The sequence below is a fragment of the Sinocyclocheilus rhinocerous genome, unplaced genomic scaffold (assembly GCF_001515625.1).
Source record: "Sinocyclocheilus rhinocerous isolate Xijiao unplaced genomic scaffold, SAMN03320098_v1.1 scaffold1215, whole genome shotgun sequence".
Classification (NCBI taxonomy): domain Eukaryota; kingdom Metazoa; phylum Chordata; class Actinopteri; order Cypriniformes; family Cyprinidae; genus Sinocyclocheilus; species Sinocyclocheilus rhinocerous.
The window spans coordinates 571,262-595,337 of NW_015628913.1; the positions used below are offsets into that span (position 1 = coordinate 571,262).

General features: G+C 38.9%; 1 protein-coding gene across 1 annotated transcript in view; it reads right to left on the minus strand.

Moving 5' to 3' along the window:
* LOC107738519 (pleckstrin homology domain-containing family M member 3-like) overlaps positions 1–21,468 on the minus strand; it is a 34,976-nt gene extending 13,508 nt beyond the window's left edge. Inside the window, exons 1-5 of the mRNA XM_016550277.1 lie at positions 21,411–21,468; positions 17,437–18,301; positions 11,615–12,550; positions 6,347–6,492; positions 5,990–6,183 (exon numbers count right to left, since the gene is read on the minus strand). Of these exons, the coding sequence (XP_016405763.1) occupies positions 5,990–6,183; positions 6,347–6,492; positions 11,615–12,550; positions 17,437–17,890 (1,730 nt within the window). The 5' untranslated portion in view covers positions 17,891–18,301; positions 21,411–21,468. The remainder of the gene's footprint in view (positions 1–5,989; positions 6,184–6,346; positions 6,493–11,614; positions 12,551–17,436; positions 18,302–21,410) is intronic.
* Between the last annotated feature and the right edge of the window lie 2,608 nt (positions 21,469–24,076).

Genomic DNA, 24,076 nt, shown 5'->3' on the forward strand with positions numbered 1-24,076 from the left:
GCACACTGTGAGATAAGGAGAAAGAGAGGATATGCGGTTACGAGAAGCAAACGAAATGAAAAACTGAGAGATATCGGAAGTTATTGATCTCATCTTTCACCACATGAATAGTTAGTCCATAATATCCACTTACAACTAAGCAAACAGAACAGACGGTTCCTTCTAATGAAATGATCCTCATTGGAGATGCAAAAAAAACAATTCATTCAGACAATGCTATTGGCGTAGACACTCTATAGCTGACTACTTCAACAGGATTGAGCCTTTTTTCAGGCTGGAAAATTGGTTTGATTAAGTAGTCTGGCACTGGAAACCGATACATCTTTACTCCTGCCCACTAATAGTTCATCCACTCCGCTTCCTCAGTGGCTTGGGTCCATCATTAGCAGGCCATCAGACAGATGCTGACAATTAGAGACAGGCTTACAGGCCACAAACACACCTAAAAGACAGGAGAGCAGGAATTTATGGCATTATGACATGGGAGGAAAGTATGCTGGGTAGTTCTGAGCAATAATGGGGCATTTAGGAGTAAATGTAGCTATTATATTATGTATACAAAGTCACATATGATTTAAAATAGTTTGTGTTGATGCATGTGGCCCAAATGCATTTGTGGCTCGTTGGACATCACCTCAGTTTTCAGCTTTGGGGGTTGTGGTGAAGCTCCATTTTTCCTCATTCACTGCCATAATCTCATTACTGGCTGAAGAGAAGCATTGCGGTTCTCCAAACAGCCCAATTCACAGTTCGTCCCTCAGGCCTCATTAGGCCAAGCCATCATTACGATGCTAATCTAAGTCTAAACTGAGTCATGGAGGCAGGGGGTGGGATGTTTACTAAGCTGGGGATGAAATCTCTTTTCATTTGTTTATGGAAAGCTTAAGGGTCAATAGACAAGAGTTGCAGCAGGTGTCATTAGTACAAATAGAGCTGATGACAGCTGCTTTGTTGCGTGTTTGACGTAAGGCACGTCAAAAATGATACTTTATCAAGAGCTGTCATGCGTTGTTTGAGGTTTAAGAAATATATGCATTAAAACCCAAAATGAGTGTAAATGTGCTGTCTTGATCATGTTGTACTGTTCTCAGACGGGTCAGATCATTTGTATGTGTTCTTTCAACTTATTAAGGAAAAAAAGGAACCATTTTGATAAAAAAAAAAGCAAATGAAAACACTACTAAATCTATAGCGCAAAGTGTACAGTTCGAACAGCGTAGTTTGACTGTTGAACAAATTACTTGTATGTCTTTTATTTAGTGAATCAAAACCACACAGCACAACCAGTGTAGTCCAACTAATTCCCACACAAATGAATCTTTTGAGCTGGTTCTTTTTAGTGAATCAAAATCATTCAGCATGACAAGAGTAGTTTGATTACCAAACAAATTATTCTCATTAACCAATTATTTTTTTTTTTTCGTGAATCAAAAACAGACCAAGTAAACATTGTCTTTTCCTGAACCAATGGTTCTTTTGAGTCGGTTCTTTAGTAAATCTACACATACAGCTGAATGGCAGTAAAAAACTGTGAACTCATTAAAAAATTAGTTTTAAACGTATTTATTATCAAAATTATCTCAATTCGGCAATGGAACTGAATTTTCCCCAAAATATTTCTTCATAGTTTGTAATTCAAAGTACTAAAAGAATTATTAATAGGACTATTATTAAGTAATCATAATTAATAATAAAGAATTTTCCACTGAAGTGTTTACAGATCACACCTGTCAGATTTGCGGTCTTAGAGAGGTATGAATGCCTTAATAAAGGGTCTGGAAACCACAGAGCTCAAAGCTTTACATACCCACAAATCTGAAATAACAAGTGAGGTATTACTGAACATCTTAGGAAGGCTGACAAAGAAAAGATACTGCACTGACAAGATTCCATGGTATAATGCGCTATCTTCTGTATGACCAGACGAAATCCGAACTTAATCCCTGCGGATGTGTTGTTACTCTGATTTGCCAGCCTTTGTAAAGCTTGTTCAAGTCAGGACAGTGTGTGAAAAGAAACCTGGGTCTCGTTGGGTGTTCATTTACTTCTGGTTATGGAGACATCTTTCTGCTTTCTATCTCCTCAAGCATAAATTCATCTCTGCTCATGGCAGAGCTCCATGTCTTTATCTTTTGTCCTTTCTCAGGGTAAATACATATGTGTTTACCGTGGTGGTAACCAGGCGATATGGGGCTTGTTGTCGAACAAAAGAGCACCAAATCCGGCCACAGTAATCAGAGGGTGGCAAGCACATAAGCAAGGTACTATATGTTGATTTTGCTCTTTTCTCTCAACCACCTGTGGATAAGTACTCTTTTAAGGCAGAGAAACTGTAGGATATGCTGCAGTCTGTGGTTGGTCAAAAGCAGACAAAGAAGAAAAGTTTGAAGGCACCATATTTAAGTAAACGGACTTCTTGTAGCTGTTACTTAGAGAATTGTGCTAATTTAAAACTACCAAGTATTTCAACAAATGAACAGACACCATTCTATGGAAGAAAATTATAAGGCTTGGGAAAAACATAAGGAATTAACGGTTCTGGTTTGTTAATGAATAAATGTAAAGCAGTTATTGCAAAAGGTACATTTACTCCTTTTCACTGATGTTTTAAGTGACAAGAAATCCATGTCCTTAACTACATATTAACATATGCATATTTATATTGTTCAAACAAACAAACATATATATATCTATATATATATATATATATATAGTTTTTTCAATGCTTTTCTTTTGAACTATATATTAAAAGAACCCAGAAAAAAACACAAATATTAATCAGCACAACACTGAACCAAATCAGTATATTAGAATGACTTCTGATGATGTGACACCGAAGTAATCGAGTACAGTAATGGCAGCTGGAAATTCACCTTTGCCAACACATGATTTAAAACAGCTATTTTAAATTGTAATAATATTTCACAATATTACAGTATTTAAAATGTTTTTGATCAAATAAATGCAGCCTGAGTAAGCTTTAAGACTTTAGTTTATAAGACTTTAAGATGGTGTTGTCAAAAGTACAGATGTCGGTACTGAAATTGTAAAAATATGACGATACCAGCATTTCCCGCTAACATTTTGAGCATCTATCAGCGGATCCGTCTATGAGCAGATATATTAGGGATCCGCTGAATGACGCGGCTTTGAAAGCGCTCGGTGAAGAGCGCTTAGCGATGATCATTGTAGCCAATCACAGACATATCTGTTGAGTGAGTGAACACAATGGCCAATCAGAGCTATTTAAGAATCCGCACAACAGCGCTCAAAATGCTAGAGGGAAATGCTGGTATCGACACATTTTTTAAATTTAAGTACAGACATCAGTACTTTTGACAACACTACATTAAGACATTACCAACAACAATCTTTTGATCGGTAGTGTAAATTTCATATTTCATTCATTTATTCCGAAATTCATACAGGTTTGTAACAACTTGAGGGTGAGTAAATGATGACTGAATTTAAATTTAAGTGTCACAAGTCTTAAGCACTACAAAACACAGTAAGGTGTATGTGTTTGATTCACAAAAAGAACTGGTTTATAAGAGTCATTCATTTGGGAATCAACTGAACTACACTGGCTGTCCTGTGTGGTTTTGGATCACTAAAAAGATCTGGCTCATAATAGTTCTGGAAATGGACTATACATCAATTTCAACTGGTTCTCATTTCCCAATCCCAGACATGAGGAAAAACGAATAAAAGGTACAGACAAAGGTAGTAAGCGTGTGTGTGGATCAGTGAGGTGCATTAGATCAGGCTCAACGGTGTGGACTGTGACAGCTCCCACCCTTCTCTCTGTGGCTTAGTGTAAACACTCGTGGGCCTCTTCACAACCGCTGATGAGCGTCCCGGCTGTGCAATGAATGGCTAAGGTAATATTTTAGCGCCACCACCCTCATCAATCCTACACTGTTTGGAAAAGCGTAGCATTAGCCTGATGCCTGCTAATAGACTGGACATAAACACTACCCCTCTAGCGCTGCCTCCTGCTAGGGTCACCGCTGCTGCACCCCGTAAACACAGCGGCCAGATAAAGTCACCACTCAGTAGGCAGCTGGGACCGCTCCAAGGAGATGAACCTCAGAGAGGATTTTCAGTTCAAACTGAGGTTCGCTTTGCTAGAGCCCTCATGTCTGGACTTCAAACGGCTATCTCGCTTCTACGTCACCATGGAGTTCAAAGGAGCCAATACATAGGAAAGGGTACTGGCCCATTCAATAATTCAGTGATTCAAACAACAAACAGTGTTCTGAACATGTAGCTAAGAATGCATTAGCAACACCATTAAGTCAACATCTGAAGTTTTTTTTTTATTTGAACGTTTTTGTCACGCCGTACTTTATTTCAATAGAAAAAGATGGAAATTAGTTTACCACAAAAAGAACTGTCAATCCAAAGATGTGTTTCATGGACACTAGGAGAAAGAAAACTGTAGTTTCCTCTTAGTTTACCCAAAAATGAAACATTTGTGATCATTTACTCACCCTTGTGTTGCAACAAACATATATTTACATATACAAACTTAATTTCTTTTGTGGAACACAATGGGGTCCAAAGTTGTTTTAGACCCTACTGTCTTTCATTGTATGGACAAAAACAGTTTGATCATATACAGTATATACTACCGGTAAAAAGTTTGGAAAAATGTAATTTTTTGCTCAACAAGGCTGCATTTATTTGATCAAAAATGCAGTATATACAGTAATATTGGGAAAAAAAAAATATTATTATTATCAATGTTGAAAACAGTTGTGCTGCTTAAATATTTGTGGAAACCATGATACTTTCTATTCATCATAGATTCCTGAAAAAAAAAAAAAAAAGTTCAAAATAACATTTACAGCATATATAAAGATTGTAATACAGGTTTAGAAAGACATGAGGGTGAGTACATTTTCACAAAATTTACATTTGTGTGTGAACTCTCCCTTTAACAATCTAAATATAAATGTTCACTTAACTCTAAATTAACTGTCAATATAAAAGGAGGGGAGCCATTTTTTTAGGAAAAGCTGGTGGTAGCTTTCCATTATGTGACATTTCATCACAGAGCTGTACAAGCGTTCGTCTCTCATGGTGTGAATGTGTATGGCCTTCTAGCGCAATCTCGTGGTCTCCACACTGACCCTGGTAAGAGCATGCAGCATTCATCACATAGACAAGCCTTTTAGTGCCGAAACCTTCGCATAAACACAGCTCCTTCAAATTCCTGCTGAACCTGGCCCTTAGGAATCCACTAAAGATCTGCATAAGGATCTTACTCCCAGCAACTGCAAATGCATTCCTTGAAATAGCATCTAAAAATTCATACTTTGTTAGTGCTACATGCTTAATACATATATTACAACCAAGCTACCTCAATTGTACATACTGGCAGTGCAAAAAAAAAACAAACAGATGCAACCAGCAGCAGTCATCAACTATTTTATGTGCCTTGCAAGACTTCACAAATATTTATGTTGTTCCACAGTACATTTACTTCCACTGCCATCTTACAAGAGGAAAAGCTCAGCGTGTGTCCCTGCTGGCCTAAATCAAACAATTTAATCAGAAACACTGGACTACTAAAAAAAAATTAACTAGGAAATATTTATACACTCATGCACTGATATCAATGAAATATTTCTGAGCATACCTTATCTTACTGACTTTCTAACTCCATCAACTGTTTTGATGTTACTAACAACAATACAATCTCTTATACGGGTTCTTAACAAGAAAAAAAGCAAACATATAAAGGTAAAGATGAAACAACCTGTTATTTCTACAGTCTTCCAAGTGAGTTTTGCTCTTGCTCCATGGTTGTTTTTTTAATATATAAATTTGTCACAATAATAAGCCATAGTAGATTTTAATTCGTTTGCATTACCGTAACCCCTTTTTAAATAGGTGAGAAACAAACTCACTTATATATTGGTCCAATTTGAGATCAGTTTCACTAACCCTGCCTTTCCTGTTCCTGCTCTTTGGCATCGCTCACCTGCGGCGGAGGTCTTCTGCCACTGTGGCCCGACAGCTGAAGAGGTAAGCCCTGAGAGACTGGAGCTGCTGTCTCAGTTTGAGAACGGCCGCCAACGCCTCGCAATGCACATACAGACACGGGTTCAACTGCTGGACATCTAACAGGGGCTCCTCATAAACAAACTCCAGAAACTCTTTTGCTTGTTTTGACACCTGAGCCACAAAAACAGTGTTGTTAATTATAATCACTTCTGTTGGACGTCTGGTTTGTTTTGTTGGTTGGTGCAAAAGCTGATTTCTGAACTCACCAAGGAAACTTACAGAATTATTAACGATACTGAAGATATGGATTGGGTTTATAGGTCTGTACACATACCTTGTGTTTGTTAGTGTCCCAGTTGTGCAGCAGACGAGCAGGTATGAGGAAGAGGTTGTCCTGGTGACAACCTGGGCAGTAGTACCAGCCGCTGTAAGAGCAAACTTTGGCCTCGCACCGTGACAGACCCACTGGCCTCTGACATCCTAAAAGGAAAAACAAAGCAACAATAAAAAGGAAGAACCTCAAAAAACACAAATCAAACCTGGGACAGGAGAGATCAACTCTGGGTTAAAGACAACATTAATAACCACCTAATCTACTGAAGAGGGTATGACCCTGTTCAAATTTGACAATCATTAGCAGAAGGTGATCAGTCTGTTTGGGTTGTGTACTGATATGTCAAGGTTTACGACACAACCCTGGCTAAACACAGATAAATATTACTGATGATCCAGAGGGTTCAAAAGATTTGTACTGCACAAAAGGCAGCGATTGAGTCACTGATAAAAACCCAAACTAAAAAAAGGTGTTTTTAGCAGTCCAGACACAACAGAAAGAATCTAAATGCTTCTTAGTACTGAACAGGCATAAATCCTGAGCACATTTAATACAAGATATCTCCTGAAAGTGCATTGATTTGTCTTGTAATCGTTGTTCAAGTTGTCTTCAAACAGTTCAGAGGGCACTCCAGCAAAAGGCTTATCCCAAAGGAGCCAAAACAGGTGATTGTGAACATGGCAGGTGTCCCTTATCCTAACCATCTGGGAGAACCAGAGCCGGGACAGTGTGGACGTTCAAAGAATAAAAAGAATGAAAGGAACAGGCACAGACGGATATAGACTAGTACAATCTTTTCGGTGGAGCGTAGCGTCAGCTATACACTTCATAGGGAGAAGAAGAAATGTGGACAAGATAGGAGGTAGGATAGAGAGGACAAAAACAAATCAAAAAACAAATATCTGTAAAGGGAGACACTGATTACAGTGTTTACAGGCAACGCTGTAGGTCTATTGTTGATGCATTGTTAGCTGGCTGAAAAGGGCCAAGCCTAAAACAGCGATGATGTACGTGCATCCCTGAATGTAAGCAAAATTACATAATTTACCATCAGATTTAAAACCGTTAGTTCACCCATAAATTACAGTTCTGGCATCATTTACTCAGCCGTATTCCTGTAATGTTCTTTCACTTGTGCAGTTCAAAAGGAGATGTTGAGCAGAATGTTCACACTGCTCTTTCCATACAAAATACAGTGAATGGGTACATATGCTGTTGGGGTTGGAAACCACAAAAAAAAAAAAAAAAAGAGTAATTCACATAAACTGAACAATGTTATATTCCAATTCAGACATGCTTGACACAGACTAGTGCTGCCTGTGACAAATGACTGTATCAGCGAATTACCATAAATTCATTAAATATTTAATATTGTAAATGTAAATATTACATATATTTTAAATATACGAATAAAATAAGAATAAATAAGGAATAAAAAAAATGAACAGTAATATGTAAACTACCTTTCAAATGTTTGTGGTCAGTAAGATTGGACGTTTTCATGTTTTTTAAAGAATCTAACTATATAATTTGATGATGGCATTAACATTATGCATGTCCTGCAACATTGCTGCACTGCCCTAAGAAATTTTAAAGGAGAAATGTGTCATATTTAGCCATTTTGGATGCAAAATAAAATAAATTTTTCAAAAACTGGGCAAATGTTATTTCTGTGAACAACACTCTTGCACAATACGTCGCCAAGGAATACTGCCATTTTGGAACAAGAAAAGAAAATTCACCCTATTCCATTTCCAAACCAATACGTAATGGGTTGTTCTATAGCTGAGGTTAGGCACTAACATCATGCGCTGCACTGTGCTGCCAATGTAAACTTGAGGTTTTTAGGGGCAGGGACCCCAGACTATAAAAAGTCAGAGGTGGTGTCCCCCATGCCACAGCTGATGGGTGCCTGATATTTGGGCTGAACCTCAGACCATGCAGCAGGGTGAAGTGTGTCAGAGCTGCCTTGTAATCAGCATACAAGCAGAGCGTAAACCCACAAATACCACCCTTTTCCAAAAATAGTAAATCGTTGTATAGCGCTCATGCTACAGAGACCGTTATTAAGAGAGAGCTAGTTGAGGCCGTGCTTTTCAGCAAAAGAAAAACAAAAATTTTGCAACTAATTAAAGGAGAAACAGTGACTCAAAAAATTGATGGCAATGTTTGTATGCATTCAACCGGCTTCCAAAGCATAGTTTCTGTATAACATCACAGGAGAACCAGCAACTAACAGCTCACATATGTCACATAAAAATGAGAATATATGGACAACAACATTCAAATTCAAGTTAGTAGATGTCTTCATCGGTCTGTCCAATTAAACATAACACAATGCGTAAAACTGATTTTAAAGGACTAAATAACACACTGTGCATAATCTCTCTTTTAGGGCCAGTTATAGTCAGATGTATCCGTGTCTACTTTGCAATGCAGAAGTAAGACATTTTTGTTGAATATGTGAGACTTCCGATTCTTTAGCCACTGTAGGTAAATAACTACAAGAATATTCAAGTGCGGTTAGGGCTGCACAATTAATCGAATTTCTAATCGCGATTACAATTATGGATGCCACAATTACATAATCGTTCAAAGCGACAATTAATCGTTCATTAAGTCCACTTATGTTATTCTGTGTGCTTAAGATGGGGGTAAACAGTGAAACTATTTGCGCTACAAACCGGTTTATGATTATGATAATACCTTAAAATAACATGATAAACACCAGTTTGCAATATAAAGCAACATAATGGACTTTTTTTAAACATGCAAAGCAAATGACATTGTAAGGCTAGGTCTATTAGACCAACTTCGCAAATATCACTTTGAAATCAATAATGTGACATCATCAAATTAGTCCTACTTAAATGGAACTTTTAATGCATGTAAATGCATGTTTTAATTGCATGTAAACATAGTACCAAAACAATTATTAACAATTATGTACAGAAGAGCCACATTAGATCAAGATCATCTGAATGAGTTTTCTAGCAAATTTCTGACACATTTCCATCAAGACTTGGGATACAGAGCTTCTGGACAGTGGCCAGAGAGCATGTCACTTCTGGGAAGGAGTTGGCTGCTAGGCTCTGTGTATTGTGGACATCGCAGCCTGTGCCAGTAAAGCACAGCCCCACGCATGAGTTCCCACATACGTTCAAACACACAAGGTGCAAGTTTGCACATCTCAGCCAGACAGACAGCACAGAAAATATCCCCTTAGTTGTGGGTACAGTGATGTCTGAGACACTCTGAGCCAACTGAAGCCTCCGATTCTAGCAGGTTGGCGCTGCAGCTTTGCAGTTAACACGTGTGAAGCTCATTCAATTACAATTGAAAACGGTTCTCAACATTTCCCAATCTCATAGCCAAGCATAAGTGGAGGGGAACGGCATGTTCCTTGCACAAAAAGTGGGGCCAACCTGGGACTGTGGGAAAGACAGGGAGCTGTGCCAAACAAGAGGCGTTTGATGTGTTCACTCCATGACTGTCCGCAAGATTCCCCTCTTTCATTTTCAGCAGCACCCTGTTGCCCTAAAACGGCAACTACTGTATTTGCAGGAAAAAGAAAGGTGAAGCGGGGCGCTCTGAGGTGCCACTTGCACAATGGTTTTCTAGCAGAATAGATGTTACAACTCCGTAGGAGGTGTTTGGTCCTTCAGTGCGAGAAGGTTTCTCTGTTTTCTTGTTGTAAAGGCTACAACTCGCGCCACTTTCAAGCATCCCGTTGAGTTCCACGCCACAAGAACCCCAGGGTGGGGCTTTGTAGTTCCATAAATGTGAAAGACGACAAGGCCCCAGCTTTGATGTACCCTATTCAAGCTGACATCCACTTCAAAACAAAGGTGGCATAAGGTTGTGCGTGCGTAAGTGTGTTCACACGTGTTTGCTTGAGACAAATGCACTACCCATCTTTTTGATGTAAACAGCAGTCCCTTGGACCCCATTCTCTCCACCTGACCCTACACTCCCTCTTTTCCCACCTACAGCTGGATCTTCCCATTTGATCTGCTGTCCTTGTATGCTCTACAGCAGTGGTTCTCAAACCTCTCCATGAAGTACCCCCAGCACTGCACGTTTTGTATGTCTCCCTATATCTGACACACCCACTTCAGGTGATGCAGTCTCCACTAACGAGCTGATGAGTTGAATCAGGTGTGATAGATGAGGGAGACATACAAAATGTGCAGGGCAGGGAGGTCTTAAGTGTTCATAGTAGCATGTTTAAGGCACATGTCCCAAACATGTTCTGATTGGCCCATCATTTTTAAATAGAAAGGACGGGCTCGTCTGACTGACATGTAAAATTACCAATCACAGTTTGCTTTCTTTTTATGTGACATTTTGGATGTGGGTTAGGGTCTGAAAAAGATGCATTTGAGAGAGATACCACTAATATACTGTCTTATTTAAAAGAAAAGAAAAAATGAGGACTATTTAATGCCTAGTTCTACCTTAGAAGCACTCATTATGTCTACATCTGTAAAAGTACTCAAACAAACACGCAATATAAATGTTAAAAGCAATACAGCACTGATCTACATAGAAGAGAAAAATAAGGTGTGAGCATCTGTTTGGGGGGAAAAAATTAAAAGAAAGTCGCAAAACTGTAAGTTTTGGGTAATAAAAATTAGAGAGAAAAAGCGTAAGAGAGAGAGAGAGAGACAGAGAGAGGGACTGCCAAGCGGAGGGATGTACCCAGCTGTTTAGTTCTTTTTAGGCCAACACGTCCCATTCAAAAAAATCTCTTTCGTGGCCCCGAATCAAACAATTAGCTTCCGCACAGATTGCAGCATCCAGGGAGCCTTTGATTCTAAAAGGGGATTTTTTCCCGCTTTATATGGGCCAATTATTGTCAGGTGCCTGCTGTCATTGTTCGATGAGGCTTTCAAATACCCTGCATTAAAAAGCTGGTTGTTACAGCCAGGTGGGAAAGCATTTCATTCATATCCATTTAAAGGGTGGAAATTTCCTTTAAGGGAATTTCATTTCCTTAATAAAAACCACTGGATTTTATTGATCAGGAGGTTTTTAATCTAATGACTAAATAGAGATCTTATTCCAGGGGCCAAATGTGAACAAGAGAAAAAGAGAACATTTTGATCAAAGACTAATTAACTAAATATGCAGGCATAATGTTCACTCAGCAAAGGCAACTGACCCTTGATGAATTCCTCCCTGACAATTTTACTGATGAGGAACCAAATCCAAAAAAGCTATTACAAGTTAGGAAATGTTGAAAGTGCATTGTAAAAAGGTGGTCACCTGCACATCGGAAGCTCTGAGCCGTGAGACCCTTTTCCACAGCTAGACAGGTAAGGATGCTGAGAAAGCTAGTAGTGACGGACTGCCGTTTAGCTCTCTGGGCCTCCTTGTTTCGTTGCTCCCTGACTAGCTTACTCCTTATCACCACTTGGTTATTCTCCCACTGTGGTCGCTGAGCCGTCACTGCCGTGCGCAATGCCTCCACCCAGTCCTGGGCCTTGGACTCGCTCTCGGCCCGCAAGCACAGCACATCATCAGGGAAGACCACCTGGAAGCGGGAGCTGGTGTCTCCGTCTTCATCATCCCGCTGCACAGCCAGACAGGAGGCCAGCGGGTACCTGAACACTGGCTCTGACACTGGGCCTCTTCCCTCGGTCGGAAAGGCCTGCATCTCGGTGCGGCTCAGTACAAACGTGAAGGCCCTCCAGGTGTTGAGGTCGGTGAGTTGGTGCAGAAGGCCAGCCTTAAGAACATCAGCACAGTGTTGGGTGAACAGTGGTAGGGCCGTGGGACGTACCAGGGGTCGAGGGACTGGCACCGTCACCGCATCTGGATGGGGTTCGTGAGGGGTAGGGGAGTTGGCACGGGCCAGCTCCCCTTTGCGATTGGCTGGACGGGCAGCCAAGGCACGTTCCCAGAGGAGTCTACGCCACTCCAGTGCCTCCCACTGGCAGGGTGCGCGTAACTGCACGCGAGTGCTGTTGAAGAAGACAGCCTGCAGTACACGTCCATCCTGCGGCTGGGGCGTGCTCACTCCTTGGCAGTGGGACAGCGAGAGGGCAGCACATAGCTGCTGGTTGCCGCTGCTGTCCAGGCTGTAGAGACGCAGCTCACAGGGTGTAAGCTCCACGTGACAGGAGGTCCAGCGTCCCCACGGACCCTCTCTCTGCTCCAGAGTTCCCTGCTTCACCAGGCTAGGGCTGCTTTCCTTATGAGCTAGAAAAAAAATGTCAGAAAGAGCACCTTTAATGCCAATAACAAACTACAGACTAAAAGAAAAAAAGTTTATATTGAATGAAATAACCGTAAATATGATTACTTGATTACTACACCATGCCAAGCTAATGGCAAAAACAAGAACTGAAATTGCACGGGAGAATTTGAAAAAATATTGTGGATCAAGTACTTTCTGGTGAACTGTACAATACAAACAAGACTTTTGATTTAGGTTTGAGTCATTATTTTGCAACAATAAGTACTAAGGTGAGCAGTCCGTGATCAGACTCTACTTATTGATTTGATTTTCCTTTTATGCTGGAGGGAAGGCCAACACTATTTTAACTAACAACTGCTCTCTGATGATTACATTTCTCAGAGGCCTTTAGCAATAAATAAATAAATAAATAAATTAATTTTAAAAATGGTTGTACATTTGTTAGCCAATTTACCAACAAAAAAAGCCAAAAAAGGCCAAAATATATTATGAGAAGCATTACAGATTTTTTTTTTTAAAACAGATTGTTTTGAGGATTATATTTCTCAAAGGACTTTAAATAAAAATGTAAATTTTTAGCCAATTTACCAACCCAACAAAAAAAGGCAAACATTTCAAAATAAATGAGAAACAGAAAAATTAAATAAATAATCTCAGAGGTCTATTAAGGCAAAATTGGCCTTAAGAATTACAGAAAACAACCACAAAAAAATAAATAAAAAGATTATTTTCAGGATAACATTTCTCAGAGGACTTTAGCAAAAAAAAAAAAGATTTTAAACATTTACGAATGTTGTGTGAGAAATTTATAAAGTTAAAAATATACGTGTGAAATCCTGTCCAAAAATTGCTATATATCAATGTTAATAATTACTGTTTCCTTTTATTTGCCCATTACACCATGACTAGTTCCTCCTTTTGCAGAACATGCTGGCACCATATTAGTCTGGAGCCCTGTGTGAGAGATGTTCACATCATTTATGATGGATGCTATTGTGCTATGTGATAACAGTTTATCCAGCCACCTCAAAGCAGGTAGAAACATTATTGTGTGTCAGGCTGCTGTGCAAACAGAATGGCAAAAAGTGACCCCTAATCTTTGGCACTCCTTTTCAGTCCTTCCTTTCTCTGTCCATTTCTTTCACATACTCCCTCCTTTATCTCCTTTCCTCTCTTGGTCCACAACACCACTCATCCTTACACTTCCTTGGCTGGAAACTGCCCGTTTTCCTCTTAGCACTCGGGAACCTGCTGGGTGCCCCGGGCATCAGGTCCTGCTGGCCAGACCCATAGAAACAGACCGAGGCCAGGAGGAGGGTAAATTAAAGCAATTGTTTTCTTTAAGTCTTATCCCTAATGTACCAGCTAAAACTGCACCTTCCTATACATCTGTAACATAACAGACAGTCCCCTCCCTCTTGTGCTGATAAGCTGTGAGTTCAGAGGGTTGGGTTCATTTGGGTAGCAAGTAAAAGCTACAACAGATGATGTGCTTTGGCACTCTGGAGCATCGTTGTGGATGTTTGGGGGGTTTCCTTGCACTCTGAGGTCTTCAAAGGTGCATAGCTTACAGCTATGGAAAGAGTCACTACTAATTTCACGGCAGAGAGGACATGAGGCGTGCTGACATGACCCAATTAGAGAGCTGGTGCAAGGCCAGTCTGCCTGCAGAGTCTGAACATTTCTAAGACCTTTTTATCTGCAAGTGGCTAAAAGACCCATTTGAGACAGACATGGCACATAAAACCAGTATTAGTGCTGCTACCACTTATGGATGGGCACGAGGGAAACAGTCATCAGTGATGACTCAAAATCTGAGCAGGAAAGGAAAAAAGCAGACAAATGCAAACAGTGAGCCAGAATGGAGCTGAGTGAAAGCCAATGTAATCTGGACATTTTTAAGACCAAACTACTAAAGTTTACTGCGACTTATTTATATAATATATAAGCAAACAAGTTCTAAATATATACTACCATTCTTTTTTTTTTTTTTTTAATAAATTAATAATTGTATTCAAATGCATTAAACTGATCAAGCCAATGAAGGGTAACACTTTAGTTTAGGGACCAATTCTCACTATTAACTAACTAGTTTGATGTGCTTTGGCACTCTGGAGCATCGTTGTGGATGTTTGGGGGGGGTTCCTTGCACTCTGAGGTCTTCAAAGGTGCATAGCTTACAGCTATGGAAAGAGTCACTACTAATTTCACGGCAGAGAGGACGTGAGGCGTGCTGACATGACCCAATTAGAGAGCTGGTGCAAGGCCAGTCTGCCTGCAGAGTCTGAACATTTCTAAGACCTTTTTATCTGCAAGTGGCTAAAAGACCCATTTGAGACAGACATGGCACATAAAACCAGTATTAGTGCTGCTACCACTTATGGATGGGCACGAGGGAAACAGTCATCAGTGATGACTCAAAATCTGAGCAGGAAAGGAAAAAAGCAGACAAATGCAAACAGTGAGCCAGAATGGAGCTGAGTGAAAGCCAATGTAATCTGGACATTTTTAAGACCAAACTACTAAAGTTTACTGCGACTTATTTATATAATATATAAGCAAACAAGTTCTAAATATATACTACCATTCTTTTTTTTTTTTTTTTAATAAATTAATAATTGTATTCAAATGCATTAAACTGATCAAGCCAATGAAGGGTAACACTTTAGTTTAGGGACCAATTCTCACTATTAACTAACTAGTTGCTTATTAGCATGCATATTACTAACATATTGGCTGTTTACTTATAAAGCACATATTAATGCCTTATTCTGCATGACTATACTTTAGATCCTACCCCATACCTTAACACTGACAATAATAATAAAAGTTTCTTGAATATTTCAAGTAATGGCTGCTGAAAATTCAGTTTTGCCATTGTCTCTTAAACTAACTTAAAAAAAAAAAGTATACCTACATGGTGGTTAATTCATTTCAGTTTGACAAAACAGACCAAGACAATCAAGCAACCTTGATTGACTCCTTAATCCTTTATCCATAAACCCTGCAATTTTCTTCAGCGAGATGCAGCATGATTGCAGTGTAAATCCAATTTAAGACCTGTATAACTGTATTCAACTAACAATAAAATTGTACTGCTTGAGGTCCAATAAACATGCAAATGAGTAGGCACGACTCAATTCAGGTCTGCTGTAATCAAACACAGAATGCAGAACACATGGAAGAGTCACATCATAACATGACGTCATGATGAACACAGCTGAAAAGCTGAGTATAACCTCTACCCACTTTGCACTTCAATTAAAGACAATTTTTGACCAAAATGAAATAAATATAAATTTGACAACCACTGACCTTTGCATGGTAAAAATATTCCTAATCCATTTAGAAGGCCAGAGACTGAAATTACACTACCGTTCAAATGTTTGGCGTCTGTAAGATTTTTTTTTTTTCAATTGCTTTTAAAATAAGTCTCTTATGATTACCAAGGCTGCATTTATTTGATCAAAAACAGCAAGATTATGACAGCAAAAACAGCAACATTATGAAATATTACTACAAATTAAAATAACCATTTTAAATTTTGAATATATTTAAAAATGTAATTTATACCTCTGACGGCAAAGCTGGATTTTCAGCAGTCATTACTTGAGTAATGACTAGTCACATGATCCTTCAGAAATCATTCTAATATGCTGTTAGAAAGAACAGAGATAGAGATCTTTTGTAACATTATAAATGTATTTATCTATATGTATTAATTGTATTAATTTAACTTTATATCAATAAAAAATAAATCTTACTGACCCCAAACTTTTGAACGCTAGTGTAATCGTCTATTACAAAATAGAACAATTAAATGCAAAAGGTAAAAAGTGTTTAAAAAAAGATGTCATTTATATTTTAAAGAAAACAACATTCAAATTAAGTTGAATCTAAGGCCAGTCTCGGAGTTAAAAATCAAGATGTTGAAGAATAAGCGCAAACAAAGCAGTCTATATTGAAATTGATGCTTGTAATAACTACAGAACCAAGTCAAGCATAACGCAAACACTGAGACCTGTGCAGTGAGGTGTGTAGGGGTTTCTCCAGTCTTAATCAGTAGATCTATCAGCATTAGAAACTGGGTGGGTTGCCAATACCTTAATGTCACTTAGGATTCAATCCCAGTCACTCAAGAAACGGTGGGCATTCGAGCGTGGAACTTACTTCTATTTCCAGTTGCTCCCTTTGGCACATTTTGGTGTAATTAACAATTTGCTCCATTAAGTTTTAACATAGATGCAAGGACAGCCAAGAGGATTGGTATCACCTGCCATTTTGCAAAACCTAGTACTGATTTACTGGATGTAAAAATAAATCAGCCTTTTCAAAATGAGTTAAGACAGAATTAAATCAGACTACACTGGATATAAAAAGCTTAATGTGACAGTTTGTATTGAGTGAAAAGTGACGTGACATGTGGCCAAGTATGGTTACCCATACTAGGAATTAGTGCTCTGCATTTAACCCATCCAAAGTGCACACACACAGCAGTGAACACACACACACACCGTGAACACACACCCGGAGCAGTGGGCAGCCATTTTATATATATCACACACATTTCTGCTTAAATTTTGTGCTTCACCACATGGTTTATAACTTTTTACAAAAAAAATGCCTGTTGGAAAAATATTTCCAGAACCAAGGCCGCTGAAAAAATGGATGGCACTGTTGCGCTATTAAGTATCAATAAAGCTCTGTGGTTGTGATTGTGTGGCATCACTCAGCATTTTCACTTTCAGTGTGGACAGAATCTTGTAAGTGAAATACCTGGTTTTGAATGAGATATGATTTGAACTTGTTTGACCTCTGCACCACACAACAATTCAAAATAAATATATGAATGATGAATAAAGACAATAAATTTTAGTTTAATTCTTACCATCTCTGTGGTCATTCAGTGCCATGTTCTTGAGTGTATTTTTGTCAATGGCAGGTATGCCATTATCGGTGTAAGTGCGGTTGTTGACGTCTGAACGGGATCGGTTGTGGCCACGTTTGAATCCACCACTGCATGTATTGGTGGTAGAGTTTGTTTCTTTGGCATGAGCCGCCAAATCGTTGGTAGATCTTGCCCGGTTCCTTTTTCCATGTCGTAGGCCAAGCACAGTGAAAGACGTCTGCTCCGCCCACGCCATATTGCTGGGTGATATCTCGGATTGCTTTCCTGTCAGTAGCCCCCACACCCCACTGGAGTTTAACCTGTCCAAGGTGGAGGCCTCTTTATGCTTGGGCGGACGTACCTGGCCATCTCCTTGATTGTCATCGAGGCAGTGCAAGAAGTCCTCAGTGGCCTCGAGGGCGGGGCTTATGTCCTCGACCTCCAGACCCTCCATCACCTTGACAGTTTTGGCGGCACAGAGGAAGCAGAGGGATGGAGCGGACGGACCGATTCCTTACGTGTGTGAGGGTAGACACAGCAGGATCGAAAGGCCTGAGGGCACCACATCTGCTGTCCGAACCCAAAAGAAAGTGTAGCAAAACAGATGGTCCACAAAGTCCTGAACCCCTTCCAGGACTGTCATTTTATGAGCCAATGTTGTTAATCAAGAACCTAATGAGAACTGACCGCTATGCCAGCTATCAGTATCAGCACTGGGTAAGGTGAGTACAAACAGTGCTGTCTAGAACAAGTGTTGCCACATTCAGACAAGTGCCTCAATTAAATCACTGCAGTCTGTAAGGCAGTAATTTAGAGTGATAAATGCAATGTGGCACCAGGACGTCCTTCCCCAGGGCCCGACATCCTGAATTTAGACAAACAAGAGAAAAAAGCACATGACGGTCAGTAAATACAGCAGTAACTCCATGAACAGCTGATGCTCTAGTCTAGTATGATCAGCCTTTGAGCAAAAAGTATGACAACAGTAATTGTACAACAGTTGAGCCCCAAATAGACAATAAAAACAAGAAATTTTTCAAGACATGGTTGCTTTGTTCTAAACTCTAGTAAGCTTTCATGCCGTTTACCACCTATATAGACAGTTGCCTGCTAAGGTGGCATCCTAAATGAAACAGAAGATCCTAAATGACTGACTTTGAATGCTCTACATAGTCACCAACACACAGTCAACACACTTTGTGTACAAATTCACAATAATTATAAAAAAAATAATAGACCAAAAATCTCCGGATGACCTACTACTTCTGCTGACTCTGAGATTTCAAAATGCACATCCAGTGGACACTTTACTATTCCATGAAGCCAGGGGAGTGGAGTTGTGAACGGCAGTGAAGTGACACAACTTGCGCTGACAGGTCACGTGACAGTGACAATGTGACAAAGAGTTGTACATCTAGATTACATTCATACTACACAAATTATAACTATAAAGAACTTACTTTTTTAAAGGTTCAAAGTACGATTCTTATCAAATGTTGTACCTACATATTGGATTTCTTCGGAGGTGTGTGTCCTCGCCAGGCGCATTTGCATTTTCTATGTAAACGCACTAGATGGACAACTTTTCCTGTTGCACCACATCTTGCTGTTTTTTTCAGCATCTTCCATATAAACTTCTGTGTAAAGTAAAAAGAAACTCAAGTATCAAGAGCCTGTGTTCTTTTCTATTCCACTGCATCTCACACAAAAACGTATTCTGTGTGAATGGCCCATAATGCTGCTTCCTTTTGGTATGGCTTCTGAAACAATGGCATAAAATGCCGTAGAGGTAGGCAGCTAGCTATCATTTGGAACAGAGATAGAGTCAGCAGCTGAACTCCACTTACCTTGACGTGTGTTAACACTCATGGCATAATCATAGTAAGCTACCATCAATTTCACACTACTACCTAGGTGGCCGTGGAATCCGTTCAGCAGCCTACCTAACGTTCCAGAGCTTCGGGTGCGCAGACAAACCGTGATCATCACTGGAAGTTTCCAGCCTTGGGTGGGGTTCTCTGCCTTTCTAAACATGAGTACGGCTTCTTTCTGTTTTCATTTCTCATGAACATGCAGCCTCTTCTCATCTTACTCATGTCTACCTCCTCCCACACTAACATTGATTTCCTCTGCACTCCGACTCAGGGTCTTTCACTTTCTTTAAACCATCAATTATTAAAAGACCATTACATCATCTCAGATCAGAGACTCACCAGACCCATGGGAAAAAACAGAGAAACAAAGAAAGAAAGATAATGCGAGACCAACAGGAAATCAATGAGCATCAAAGTAAATGACAACTGATTTTTTTATTTCTGGGTAAACTATCCCTTTAAAACGGTCAAGCAAAAGTTTTCTGGACAGTTTTGAAAAACTAAGTAGAGCAGCAGCCAGTCTTGAGAACCAGACCTGCAGCTGCTACAGTAAAAACTTGAGCCGGTGATGTTCACAGTTCACACCTCTGCTTAGACAAATTATTCAGACAGTGATGTGGAGGCCCTTCTCTACCATTCTATTTTTAACCATCTCACAGCTAACTTCAATCTCCACACCGAGCTTTGCGCCACACCATTTTATACAACATATTCAGGTTATTGCCACAATGAATAAGGGTTATACTGTGATGAGCAAAAACTTCTGTGTCATCATTCTGGAACATGAAATCATATTATCATAGATCTGACTGAGAGGAAACACATGACCAATCACCCTGCCAGTAACGTAGACTGCTTATCTTTTGACCTGTTACACTGTAAAAGTACTGTCTGTGGTCTCAGATGCTAATGATACCATCTTCAAAGAATACAATGGAAAAAGAAAAAAATATTATTTGCTACATTTTTGCTAGTGTTGTAAGACAAAAGTGTTGTTTTTCTTCAATACTGTCACCTGATGGAGTTTTGGTTCTTTGCCGCTGTTGCCTTCGACTTGCTCAGTTTGGTGTTTAAAAGACAATTCAGAATTAATATTCAGCTGTATTTGTTGAATAATAACACTTTTGCCTTTTGTAGAGCTGTTTTATAGCTGAATTGAATTAATTTCAAAATTGATACATTTTAAAACATTAGCACTGTTATTTTTTCCTGTTTATTACGGTGACGCTGCTTTGAAACAAACAATCTTTATCGTATAAAGATCTATATAAACAAATGTGACTTGATTGACAAAAACAGACAGAGCGATGTCACCTTACTTCAGCCATCTAATGCTGACTGTTCACACCAGACGTTCTTCACTGATTAAAAACTATAGACAACATTTAACGTTAAATCGACAAGAATCCTGAATAATCTTACTTAAATTGATGCGGACTGGCAGTTCACCCAAGTGCAGTTGACACACACAAACAAGCTACAAGATATACGAGAACATACGTAAAAAAAAAAAAAAAAAAGACGATGAACAAACTCTAATATCTAGATTTTCCCCTCTTCTGACAGAGATTGTGTTTTTATTTACAAGCAGCTACTTCTATGAATTCAGCCGATGACTTCATCATGAAGCTAGTTAGCACTCAGCTACATTTAAAAACTACAACATTTAACGTTAAATCGACAAGAATCCTGAATAATCTTACTTAAATTGATGCGGACTGGCAGTTCACCCAAGTGCAGTTGACACACACAAACAAGCTACAAGATATACGAGAACATACGTATAAAAAAAAAGAAGAAAAAAAGAAAAAAAAAAGACGATCAACAAACTCTAATATCTAGATTTTCCCCTCTTCTGACAGAGATTGTGTTTTTATTTACAAGCAGCTACTTCTATGAATTCAGCCGATGACTTCATCATGAAGCTAGTTAGCACTCAGCTACATCATCTGACAATGACATTTGTGTCATCTGATTGTGTTAAACTCACAGCGAATGTAACAAGTGTATGAATCAAATATAATCAGAGAATCACTATAATAAAAAGTCTAAGCATGAAAAGAGCGAATAATATGTTATTTGTATGTGAAAATGACTCACCCGCATCTGTTTACAATCTGTCACATTCAGTTCCGTCAGCGAAAATGCGCACCGGGTGAAACAACACCCTGCGTTAAATGGTTCCGACTGCCGTTATTTTTCCACATACTTAAATCATTTAATGTCATGATTAAAATAATATATTCCAAATAGTATTATGGTATTCTTTAATGTATCTTGGACTGCCACATAAATTCATGGACATAATATTTCAGTATGGTGTTTGTACAGTACCTACTACATACATGACACCATAACAGCATTTACTTTTTTGTAAGGCCAGTGTTATTTCAGATTGGCTACTCAAGTGAAGCAATATACGTTTTTTCTCCTTCTTAACACAATGACTATAAAAGGAGGGGTATTAAAAGTCATAACAAATTCTCAATGGCTCTATTACCCATCAACAAAATATGCTTCCTGACATCATGCCACCAAACCTCCACTATCAGAATCAGAAACAGAATGAGCTTTATTCGCCAAGTGTGTGCAAACATACAAGGAATTTGTTGTGTTTTTTTAGGAGCTCTTGGTACATACATACATGCATATGACATGAAAACAGAGAGAACATTTAAATAAGTCAGACTAAGGAAAAAACAATAAATAAATAAATAATAATAATATAAATGTGGTATATACATCTGGAACAGGAGATTTACGTACATATTTGTACATTATTTACTATAGCTGTATAAATAAAAATAGGTATATGCATTTACATAATACTTGAGAGAGAGGCAATAATTAGTTATTAAAAAATGAATTACAGAAAACCGGTGGTAACTTCAGTGTTAGCTGTTTAGGCTGGAGATGGCATGGGGGGAAAAAATGTTTATGATCCATAGCAGTGATACATACTGAATATGACATGAGTTGTTGTGTAGGAGTGTGTAAAATCATTTTATAGCTACTCTGTAATACTGCAGAGATTATATTTTTTCAGTCTTTCTTCTCACAAACTCAGACCAACATCCCACACAAACTGCACATATATCACAGTCATTAGCAACCCACGTGGGCCTAGAATGAATTGCCATACAAATTCTCTAACTGCATAAAAGATCTATGCATTCTTAAATTGTGGTCGACAACATTAAGACTTTGTACGATAATAAAGCCAAGAGGTTTGGTGTGAGTGACAAAGATGAGATTTTTTTTTGTAATAGCCAATAGCCAAAAGCTTGCCATTCTTGAAGCCAGGCCTGCATCTATTGTTTGGGTCCCCACAGAAAAAGAAACATTATTCAAGTCTTTTTCAGGCCACGGACAGAAACAGTCATTATCGGGGACTCCGGGCTAAACCTGCCACCTCCCCTCCAGTCCCCCTGTTCTCCCTCCCGCTACCCTTTCTGAGAGCTTATTGTCTTGGCTCGTTTAAAGAAAGGCTTCGTTAATGTAGGAGGAGGGGACATGGGCTAATGGGCTCAAATAATTCCTCTCTGCGATATTGTTGTGGGATAATGGTGGTACGAGCACCAGCTGTAAACTTGCAGGCGCCATATTGTGCGTGACCTACATAGACCCCCATTTGATCTTGTGCTGAATGCTTATTTTCTATCTTCTTTTTTATGTTGTTCTGAGACAATTAAGAGAGTCTGCAATTGGACAGGCCGCTGTAAGTGACATGTAGAGAGGGACGAGAAGATAATTTTTTTTTAAAAAGGACACAGCAAACAGTGTCGAAACGCTAGCCTTGCGAACCTTGACAATTAGCAGCAACTGTATGAAATGTTAATCCACTTAGCTAGGTGGTTATGAAGTTATCTTCATTGACCTTACTAACCTTGTCAAATGGCAGCAAAAATGAAATGCTAGTCCACCAAACTGGTTGATATAAATAATGTATTTTTAAATGTGATTCATTGTATGATTCAGGTTCATATGTGCTTGTGCCACTTCAAATCACATCTTTTAACGGATGTTATTGGCCTACATTTAAGTAATTTTATCATAGATTTTATACCATTTTGATTGTTTTATTTTGATAATTTTTTTGTAAATGAGCCCTTACTCTACTGTTCAAAATTCTGGGAACTGAAAATGAAAGTGAAAAAGTGAAAGTGATGTGACGTGCGTCCAAGGATGGTGTACTCGGAATTTGTGCTCTGGATTTAACCCATCCAAGTGCACACACACACAGCAGTGAGTAGTGAACACACACACCGTGAACACCCCCCCGAAGCAGTGGGTAGCCATGATGGTAATGATACAAAATATTACCATTTCAACCAAATTATGTTCTTTAAACTTTCAGTCACTCTTTCAACAATGTAAGAAATGTTTCTTGAGCAGCAAAGCAGCATATTCGAATGATTTCTGAAGGATCATGTGACACTGAAGACTGGAGTAATGATGCTGAAAATTCAGCTTTGCCATCACAGGAAAAAATCTGATTGAAAAAAATAACTGAAACAGAAAAGAGTTATTTTAAATTGTAATAATATTTCACATTATTACTGTTTTAAATATATTTGACCAAATAAATGCAGCATTGATGGAAATAAGCATTCTTACTGACCCCTAAATTTTTGAATGGTAGTGTATTTCTACAGCTGTCTGTTGGGCTTTACCTAACACAGTCATACTGTGTGTATGTCTTGCTGCTCTTCAAAAGCTTCGGTTGTTGCACTACCCCTAAAAGTCTGCTATGTTATAAGTAGTTA